We start from the raw sequence: 10333 nt of genomic DNA on the forward strand, positions 1-10333 counted from the left end.
TGACGCAGTTCTGGTTATAAGTGAGGCTGGTCGACTCAAACCTTCCTCATTTCTCCTTCGGTGTCATTTGGTTGCAGTTGATAAGGTTTCCTGCTCTACGGTATGACCCATTAATCATCTTTTTTATATATATATATATATATATATATATATATATATATATATATATATATATATATATATATATATATATATATATATAATAAAGATATTATAAAATGTAAATGATTCTCTATGCTTTCGCATTGATGTAACATTGTCTTGCTTGATGATAAAAAACACGATTGCGCAGAATCGCTGCTCTTATTGATTATGTGTGTTGTCTGATAATCTCTCAGTCTATTGGAATGGTTATGATTGTGTTGTAGGTGTTGCTATGGTGATGCCAGTTCGAATGACTCCTCTTCCTCTGATCTTGTTCCTCATGATTCATGGTAAGTCGCTAATGTTTTTCGGCCTGTTCTGTTCAGTGCTTTGCTGTCTTGTGTTTCCCTTTGTCATTTTTAATGAAGTAGCATGTTTGTTGCTCATTAGTGTTCATTTATTTAAATTTATTGTGTACAAAAAGGAATAATAAAAATATGGGTAACACTTTACATTAAGGTTCCATTTGTAAAGGCTTATAAAGGGGTTTGTTAATGACTAATAAGTAATTTACAAATGCATTATAAATCGTTGATATGCAGTTAAAAAAAAAATGAATAAAAAGGTGAGTTGAATGCAGTCTCTTTCAAATAGTGAGACATCTTTAACCCACATGTTATACATGCTTAATAAATGTATTTATTCACACTTATTTAGCTCAATACCAGATTCCCGAAAAAAAGCAGTCACCTTTTTATTCATGCAATTGTAATTGATTTATAATGCATTTGTAAATTACATATTAGTCAATAACAAACACCTTTATAAACCCTTTATAAAGGGAACCTTAATGTAAACTGTTACCAAATAGGGTATTAATTGTAGTTTGAATCAGCAAAAATATCTTAATTTGATTAATACTTTTTTTTAGAAGTTTTCAGTGATGGTGATGATAATGATGATTGGGGTGTGAGTTACAGTCCTTCACACATCTGTGCACTAAAGGACTCAACAGTGATAATGAGATGCTCTTATAAATACCCTACTGAATATAAGATCATGAACGTGTTCTGGACAAACACACTGGTAAAAGATAATGTAGAGCCTCCAGATCTGTCTGAGGACCCTGAATACAGTCAGAGGCTAAAGTATCTGGGAGATAAACAGAAGAGCAGCACCGTCAGACTGAGTCATGTGACACTGAAGGATTCACACAAGTACTATTTCAGATTCATCACTAATAAAAAAGATAAAGGAAAATATATTGGTAAATCAGGAGTGACTCTTACTGTCACAGGTGAGTTTCATGAGGTTTATCTCTTCTTCTGTGCATTATGTTGAATAATAATCAGTGTATGACAGCAGCACTAGATATAATGTGTGTGTTGTGTTCAGATCTTCAGGTGGAGTCTCCTGAGAGAGTGACAGAGGGAGATTCAGTCCGTCTGACATGTAAAAGCAGCTGCACTCTGACTGACAGAGCAACATTCATCTGGTCCAGAAACTCACAGCCATTAACTGAGAGAAGAGACGGAAACAATGAACTCCTGCTGCAGTCAGTCAGAAGAGAGGATGCAGGCAGATATAGCTGTGCTGTACACGGACACACTCACACATCGCCTGGTGTTTATCTCAATGTCATGTGTGAGTACAGATTCATTTGTTCTTTTTAAAAATTTGAGATTGTGTTTTAATGAGATGATTTACGGCTTTAATTTGTCTGTTTTAGACCCACCCAGGAGCGTCTCAGTGTCCATCAGTCCATCTGGTGTAATAGTGGAGGGAGATTCAGTGACTCTGAGCTGCAGCAGTGATTCAAACCCTCCTGCTCTGAACTTCAGCTGGTTTAAAGGAGGAACGATTGTAGGATCTGGAAGAATCTACAGCATCTCAAACATCAGCTCTGATGACAGTGGAGAATACAAGTGCAAGTCCATCAATGAACATGGACAGAAAGACTCTGATCCTGTGACTCTAAACGTCATGTGTGAGTTTTATCATAAAACAAGATGCTAATTCTCTGTTTTGAACATTTCAATTCTTATTAGTAATTTACAAAAATAAATTAAGTGAAATAATTTGGTGATTGTTATTAGATCCTCCCAGGAGCGTCTCAGTGTTGATGAGTGGATCTGGTGTAATAGTGGAGGGAGATTCAGTGACTCTGAGCTGCAGCAGTGATTCAAACCCTCCTGCTCTGAACTTCAGCTGGTTTAAGGAGAATGAAACCTCAGCTGTTGGATCTGGACAGAGTTTCAGAGCTCTACAGAGTGGACGCTTCTACTGTCAGGCTCACAATCAACATGGATCTCAGAGATCAGACGCTGTAACTGTAACCGGTAAACTCATTTAAATATTTGTGCAGGCCATTTGATAGAAAAATAATGGTATAAAAGAAAAGTTGACGTTTGAATTTGAGCATTTGCAAAAGTATTGGTTGTCACATGACATAATTGAGATTGTCTCAGAGACCAGCAATTTTCTACTACAGAACCAAAGTCCAAATTGAAATCGCAACAATGTAACTTCAAAGTAAAACCCCACTGTAAAATAAAATAAAATTGAGCTTACTTAAAAAAATAAGGCAACCTATCACACTTTTTTTTAATTAAATGAACTGATTCGCTCATCACAATCAACTAAAAATTGTTTCAATGCAAGCAGCTACACTGTAAAATCTAATTAGTTAGACTTACTTAAAAAGAGAATGAAAACCCATTGCAATACAAACACAAGTAAAGTGAAATATGAAAAGTATGCTAAGTTTGTATAGTTCACTTACACAAGAGTTCTAGTAACAAAAAAATATATATAAATAATAAATAACATACAGTCCCTGACAAAAGTCTTGTCGCTTATCTATTTTCTAGAAATACCTGATATTAACCTGACTTTTAATTAATTAATTGGTGTTAGAAATAGCTCATATGAAAATCATTATCATTTAATCAAGACAGAAAGGTCAAATTTTGGCAAGACAAAAGTTTTGTCGCCTATACAGAAATGGAACAAATTTACTGCAAATACAAAAATATGTCCGCAAATTAAGTTGTGGTGCTGTGAGATCCAAATTTAATATCTTGTATGACTTCCATGAGCTTGAAGGACTGCATCCATGCGGTTTGGCAAGGATTCATACAATTTATTGATGAAGTCATCAGGAATAGCTAAGAAAGCAGTCTTGCATGCCTCCCAGAGTTCATCAATATTCTTTGGTTTCATCTTCCATGCGTCCTCTTTCATCCTACCCCACATATGCTCAATGATGTTCATGTCTGGTGACTGGGCTGGCCAATCCTGGAGCATCTTGATCTTCTTCGCCTTGAGGAACTTTGATGTGGAGATGGAAGTATGCGATGGATCACCGTCCTGCTGCAGAATTTGGCCTCTTTTATGGTTGGGAATAAGAGGTAGCTAAGATTTCTTGGTATTTTAGACTATTGATGTTGCCTTCCCCCCTGCAGATCTCTCGCACACCCCCATACTGGATGTAACCCCAGACCATGATTTTTCCGCCACCAAACTTCACAGTTTTCTGGGTGAATCTCGGATCCATTCTGGCTCCAGTAGGTCTCCTGCAATATTTGCGGCGACTGTGGTGTAATTCAACAGAAGATTCATCTGAAAAAAACACCTTCTGCCACTTTTCCAGCATCCATCCTTTTAGCAGGCTGTGGGCCTTGGCAAATGCCACACGGTTTTTCAATTGTCTTTTGTTTAGTGCTGGCTTCTGGGCACTGATTCGACCATGGAGGCCATTTCGAGACAGAATCCGACAAACTGTTCTGGTTGACACAGGGACTCCAGGTGACCAGGTCTCGTGGAGCTCTGCTGCAGTGGAAAATGGGCTGGCCTTGGATTTTCGAGCCAACAAACGGTCCTCTCGAGCAGTTGTCTTGCGGGGTCTGCCTGACCTGGGCTTGTCAAAAACGTCTCCAGTCTCTTCAAATCTTTTTTTTATCCTCTGTACTTGACGCTGAGACACATTGAAGGTGTCTGCCACATCAGCAGTGGATCTGGTCTTCAGCCTCTTGATAATCAAAACTTTAGTCTCAGGGTGAATCTTAGGCATGTTTGCAGAGGTCTAGTTGCAGTTGATGTGAAGGTCTAGCGTACTGGGGTTCTTTTTATACACACTTGAGACCTAATTGATCCATTATTAGTCACAGGGGAAGCTCATATGACAAGGTGACAACACTTATGTCTTTGCAAAAATTGACTCAATGGGCTTTACCAAGCTGTGAATATTAGAATACTTTTTGAAAGTTTAGTTTTTCACTAAAATATTATCACAAAAGCTGGTGGGATTAAAATGAGCCATTTCTTGTAAAAAAAAAATCTTGATTAGAAATATATTTCAGCGGCACTTTAGGTCAATTTGTACACAAGCGACAAGACTTTTGTCAGGGACTGTATGTAATTGTTACCATTGTTGTGTTTTGCTGAATGTTGAAGTCTGTGTGTAACTCAAGCAGGATCAGCTGCAAGTTACAAATAGTGATTATATCAACACAATAAAAAGTTTCACAAAGTTTATCATTATTCAACATGAAAAAGGGTAGTTTATGATTTTGTTAGAAACTATAGATCACCTTTTCAAAGTGATGTTTATGTGAAACCAAATAACTGTTTTTTTTTTCATGTTGCATCGCTGCATCAATATAAAGATTATTACAATAATACTATTAAAGTGTCCAACCAAAGGGAACACTGATCACCATAATGGTGAGCTCAAACAAAAACATTTTATGAAAATCAACTTTAGTTTATGAAGTAAGATGTAATGTTCTCTCAAAATCTTAATTTGTAATAATTAAACATTCAAGATGACTGGGAAATCAGTATATGCAACTAGAGAAAGAAAACTGCAGAAGTGCAGGATTTTTTTTATCTCCAAATACAAAAAAAAATGGCACTCAAACCAATCAATTAATTTTAACTTGGGTTTTCTGAGTAAAAAGGAATATTATGTGAATAGATGTGTACAATTAGTTAAGACATTAAGTAAAGTTAACCAAAAAGTGCTAGTTAGAATCACTTGGATTGTACAGTGTTTTCATCTCCATGATTGATTTAACTGCATGACATGAACATAATTTGCCTCTTTAAACTAGAGCCACATAGTTTACCCATTTCACCCATTTCATGACATGCAGTAAACTTTGAAAATCTAACATGGAAATTAAAAAACAAGGATTGAAGCTGCTTGCATTGTGCTAAACAATGATTAGTTACCTTGACAAGAAGTTTTAAGTTCAAAAGACTACCTGCTAAGCATGTCATGAACAAAAGTTGACTAACTAGAGTGAATTAGTTGAGTTAACTTAAAAAGTTGAGTTTGATAGGTGGCCTTATTTTGTCAAGTTGATTCAACTTGTTTAATTTTATCTGTTTTATTAAGTTCAAATGATAACCTGATACTCATTAGATAAGGTATTTAAGCTGATTTTAACTGGAGTGGATTAGTTGGGTCAAATTAAAGTAAATGCGATATGTTGAATTTTAATTATATAATATAATATTTATAGTAAAATATTTATAGTAAAAAAATTCCCATATATATTTCCCATATATATTTTATCTATATTAATATTACAAAAATGAATATTAATAATATTCCCTTTTTTTTTAACTAAACATTGTTTCGCATTTACTCACATAGCAAATGTTTTCTGGCCCAGCTCCGGGCCACATAATGACTTTTCCCTCAGCCCAAGTACTGCAAAAAAATGGCCCTGAAGCGGCCCAGAACTGGATTATAGACACAGGGTCACACATGGTGATTATGGCAAATAGTGTTTATGAATAACCTCATAATAATAATAATTAGTTCATAATAATAAGTTCATTAATTGAAATTGAAATACTAGATTTTTTACTAAATATTAAAATTTTATTCCATTTATTTCATCATCCAATGGCCTGCCAGAATACACTGGCTTGTGTAATATATTTTTAATGTAAGGCTACCACCAAACATTTTCTGACATCTACATCCAGTAAACGCTGTCAATATTCCCATTTTTTGCAGATGTGAGATCATACTTTAGTATTCATTATTTTTCAGATTTTGTTTTAGGACACGATACAATCAAGATAACAGCAATTTTGATTGCAGTTGGATGTGTTCTTTTGTTTCTTGTTGGCATCATTATATTTGTGAGGTGAGATCTATTTTTTAAACAATGCACACTGGAGTATTCACATGGTGTATTCATAATTAATCATTATTAATTAATATGATTACATGTCTATCTCAGCTATAGGAAGGGAAACTGTGGTGGAGTGATGGACGTCAAGAAGAATCAGGTCAGAGCATAGTTAAAAAAAGTTGAAAGTGCAAGTCATTTATATATATATTTGAATAATTGAATTTGAATTGTATTGAGATATCATTGTGTTAATGAAAATACTCTCACAACCCAGACAGCAACATATTGTTGGTCCAGATCCAGGACACATCTGGTACATGTGGATTCAACATATACCATATGTGGCGCGGATCTGGGCTGTCAATTTCGCTGAAATAAAGTTTACAGGAACTGAAAGCTCTTTGCACATTTAGGTGATTTAGCACTTTTCTGAAAGGTTTTGATGCCTTTCTCCAGGTTCAACAACCTTCCAGCTCGGACAAAAACCACTATGATGGTGGTCTGTATGCCAGAGTTTTACCCAGAAGGACTAGAATGGATCAGGCGGCAGGAAAAACTGAATCCCAAAATTCTGAGAAGATCAAGTACGCAACCGTCCAACACACTCGGAACAATGAAGCCACATATGGAAATCTGAGAATGCATCATCCTGATCCTGCTGTGAGGTGAGAAACAAAATAGCTTTGAAACACATTTGCTCATATGATATTGAAACTTATTCTTTATATATTTTTCTGGTTCTCATACTGAGCACCGCCGTACTTTGATCAGCTCCTGCATTGCTATAAATGATCATTCAGACTTCATCTCTGGTTATGTTGCTCCACAGATCCGGTGCTTCGAAGGATAATTTGGTGACCTACAGCACGGTCAAATGATCCAGGGCCCATCAAATGGATTGAAAAGGAAGCTGTAAACAATCACTCTGCCATCCATTTACTGCAGCTTTGTTAATAATAGTGAGCTAACCCCTAGAGCTGTTTTGGGGCCCTTTAGAAGTTTTGACATGCTCTGAGATTTGTGCTTTTTTTCAGTTGCTTATAAACATATTAATGGCAAAAGTGTCATTATACTATATTCAGCACAAACTGGACTACCATAATATGTTAGCTACATATACACTTACCTAAAGGATTATTAAGAACACCATATTAATACTGTTTGACTGTTTGACAAAAACTATTCTTGTCGCTTCGTAAAATTATTATACAGCCACTGTAGTGAGATGGACTTCGTAGCGACGTCTTTAGTAACTTTTATAGGTCTTGTTAGTGGGTTAGTGGAAATATACTGAATGCCAATGGAGGTCTTTCTGAAGCCTTTCTCAGCTTTCAACAAAATATCTTCATTTGTGTTCTGAAGATGAACAAAGGTGTTACGGGTGTTCAACAATATGAGGGTGAGTAATTAATGAAATAATTTTCATTTGTGGGTAAACTAACCCTTTAAATGATGCCCAATTGACACTAAGGGGCCTAAAGTGTGCCAAGAAAACATCCCCCACACCATTACACCACCACCACCAGCCTGCACAGTGGCAACAAGGCATGATGGATCCATGTTCTCATTCTGTTTACGCCAAATTCTGACTCTACCATCTGAATGTCTCAACAGTAATCGAGACTCACCAGACTAGGCAACATTTTTCCAGTCTTCAACTGTCCAATTTTGGTGAGCTTGTACAAATTGTCGCCTCTTTTTCCTATTTGTGGTGGAGATGAGTGGTACCCGGTGGGGTCTTCTGCTGTTGTAGCCCATCCGCCTCAAGGTTGTGTGTGTTGTGGTTTCACAAATGCTTTGCTGCATACCTCGGTTGTAAAGAGTGGTTATTTCAGTCAAAGTTGCTCTTCTATCAGCTTGAATCAGTCGGCCCATTCTCCTCTGACCTCAAGCATCAACAGGACCTTTTCACCCACAGGACTGACACATACTGGATGTGTTTCCCTTTTCACACCATTCTTTGTAAACCCTAGAAATGGCTGTGCGTGAAAATCCCAGTAACTGAGCAGATTGTGAAATATTCAGACCAGCCCATCTGGCACCAACAACCATGCCACGCTCAAAACGGCTTAAATCAACTTTTCTTTCCCATTCTGACATCCAGTCTGGAGTTCAGGAGATTGTCTTGACCAGGACCACACCCCTAAATGCATTGAAGCAACTGCCATGTGATTGGTTGATTAGATAATTGCATTAATGAGAAATTGAACAGGTGTTCCTAATAATCCTTTAGATGAGTGTATGTGTATGAGTGAGTGTATGTGTATTTTTAGAGAATAACATTTATGCATGTTTTTTTTTTTTTTTTATTAAGTCACTGAGATAAGGCCACAAAACACACAATAGATATGTGTCCACAAGACTTTTGACTAATGGGTGATGTTACCTAGAGCTTTTGCTTAAAACTCATGTGAGAATCATTGTGCCTACTTATTCACATAAAGCAATATATTGATTTAAATTGTGTAAGACTCTTTTTGTTTTCAAAGGTAATATGTGAAGAGGCGTGAACGATCATGAATAATCCTGTTATTCATACCTGAGAAGACAAAAAAACTGCATAATGAGCCACATAATGAATGAGTGTTTCAGTCAGGTATGTGACTCGTATAGTTAACGATATAAATGAGAGCCAAAGGCACATTTTCAGTTTCACCTTCACCATATTCAGGCCAGTTTTAGGTCACTGTGATTCTCAACAAAAAAAACCCATCAGTAAGCATGCTGATAACAGGATGATAGCAACTTTCGTATTAACAGCATATATAGTACCTGTCAAAAGATTGGACAATACTATTTTTAATGTTTTTTTAAAACAAATTTTCATCAAGCCTGCATTTATGTGATCTAAAATACAGAAAAAAACAGAAATATTAAATTTTAAACTAATGGGTTTTAAATTATTTCTAATAATTTATTTATGTGGATTCTTTGAATAAGTAAGAGATCGCCCTCCAGTTTTCAGTATGAATGAATAACTCTACATGAGAGCATTCAGTAAAGCACTGCATGTTGGATAAATATTTAATCAATTTTCTCTTCAACCATGTTTTTTTTTCTGAATGGGAGCGGCTAATGGTCATAATTCATAATAAAGGTATCGAGTCCTTTTTCCTTTTTATAACTCTTGACACAAAGATTTTCAGAATAAAATAGGTCAAATGCTGAAGCTAGAGTCTTAGATATTTTTTTTACTGATGTATAGTTTGTTGAGGTAATTACAATCATTTACATTAAAGCTTTAATTAAACTGATATAAACAAAGAATGATTCAGTCCGCCGTCTGTTTATGCATCAAAACACGCTAACTAATGTAAGTAAACTTACCTCCGCTGGGTCCATCACGTTCTTCTTCTTCTGAAGTAGGTCCATATTCCTCACAGCACATCTTGATGAAAAACAGAGGAATCAAGCTGATATTTGTTTACTGAGGTGATGGACATTCCTTCATGTGGACGATTAGCATGTGAGTGCTGCGTAGCACATGGCTGTGATCACATTATGGATAATGAGCAGACATTTGAAAAACCATAACCTTGTCGCTTTCATAAGGAGGATAACATAAAAAGAGAATATGTTTTTGATATGTATTTAAAAGTAGATACTTCAAGCTTTCTAAAGACATATCTGTGTGTGTGTGTGTGTGTGTGTGTGTGTGTGTGTGTGTGTGTGTGTGTGTGTGTGTGTGTGTGTGTGTGTGTGTGTGTGTGTGTGTGTGTGTGTGTGTCAAGTATTCACTGAGTTGCAGTTCATTTTCAAACGCGTTTCAGAACGTACTTCACTGAGAGACAGACGGCAGAATGTGCATCAGGTTTGTTTTCTATATTTTACAAAAAGCACAACATTTTGTTTAATCGTGAGTATACACAAATAAAAGTAGACTCCGTAAATATGTACAAAACTTGTGTATGACAGGTATTTTGAAACAAGTATTTTGAGTCTCTTTCGCACTGATAAGAAAAAAAGCGAGGTGTAGGCATGGCTGTGGGAGTTAAATGTGCCACGTCACATCAGGAGCATTGCTCTAGTTAAGTCTTTTACTTCCTTTGTGCGGCTGTCTGTAGGAAGTAATGGTCAGATGAACCAATACCACAGAA

General features: G+C 36.2%; 1 protein-coding gene across 1 annotated transcript; it reads left to right on the forward strand.

The window, feature by feature from the left end:
* The first annotated feature begins 376 nt into the window (after nt 1-376).
* On the forward strand, nt 377-2437 carry LOC137073738 (B-cell receptor CD22-like). The gene is made up of 5 exons (XM_067442445.1): nt 377-434; nt 1019-1381; nt 1480-1728; nt 1814-2071; nt 2181-2437. The coding sequence occupies exons 1-5, from the start codon at nt 377-379 to the stop codon at nt 2435-2437; spliced, it is 1185 nt and encodes a 394-aa protein (XP_067298546.1).
* The last annotated feature ends 7896 nt before the right edge of the window (nt 2438-10333 follow it).

Source organism: Pseudorasbora parva, chromosome 4, assembly GCF_024679245.1.
Source record: "Pseudorasbora parva isolate DD20220531a chromosome 4, ASM2467924v1, whole genome shotgun sequence".
In the NCBI taxonomy this organism is placed as follows: domain Eukaryota; kingdom Metazoa; phylum Chordata; class Actinopteri; order Cypriniformes; family Gobionidae; genus Pseudorasbora; species Pseudorasbora parva.

Excerpts from the sequence above, each read along its gene's own strand:
- LOC137073738 (XM_067442445.1), top strand. The coding sequence starts at position 377 with ATGGTGATGCCAGTTCGAATGACTCCTCTTCCTCTGATCTTGTTCCTC. Across the intron at positions 435-1,018 it reads CTTGTTCCTCATGATTCATG|TTTTCAGTGATGGTGATGAT; the intron begins GTAAGTCGCTAA and ends TTTTTTTAGAAG. Across the intron at positions 1,729-1,813 it reads TGTTTATCTCAATGTCATGT|ACCCACCCAGGAGCGTCTCA; the intron begins GTGAGTACAGAT and ends TGTCTGTTTTAG.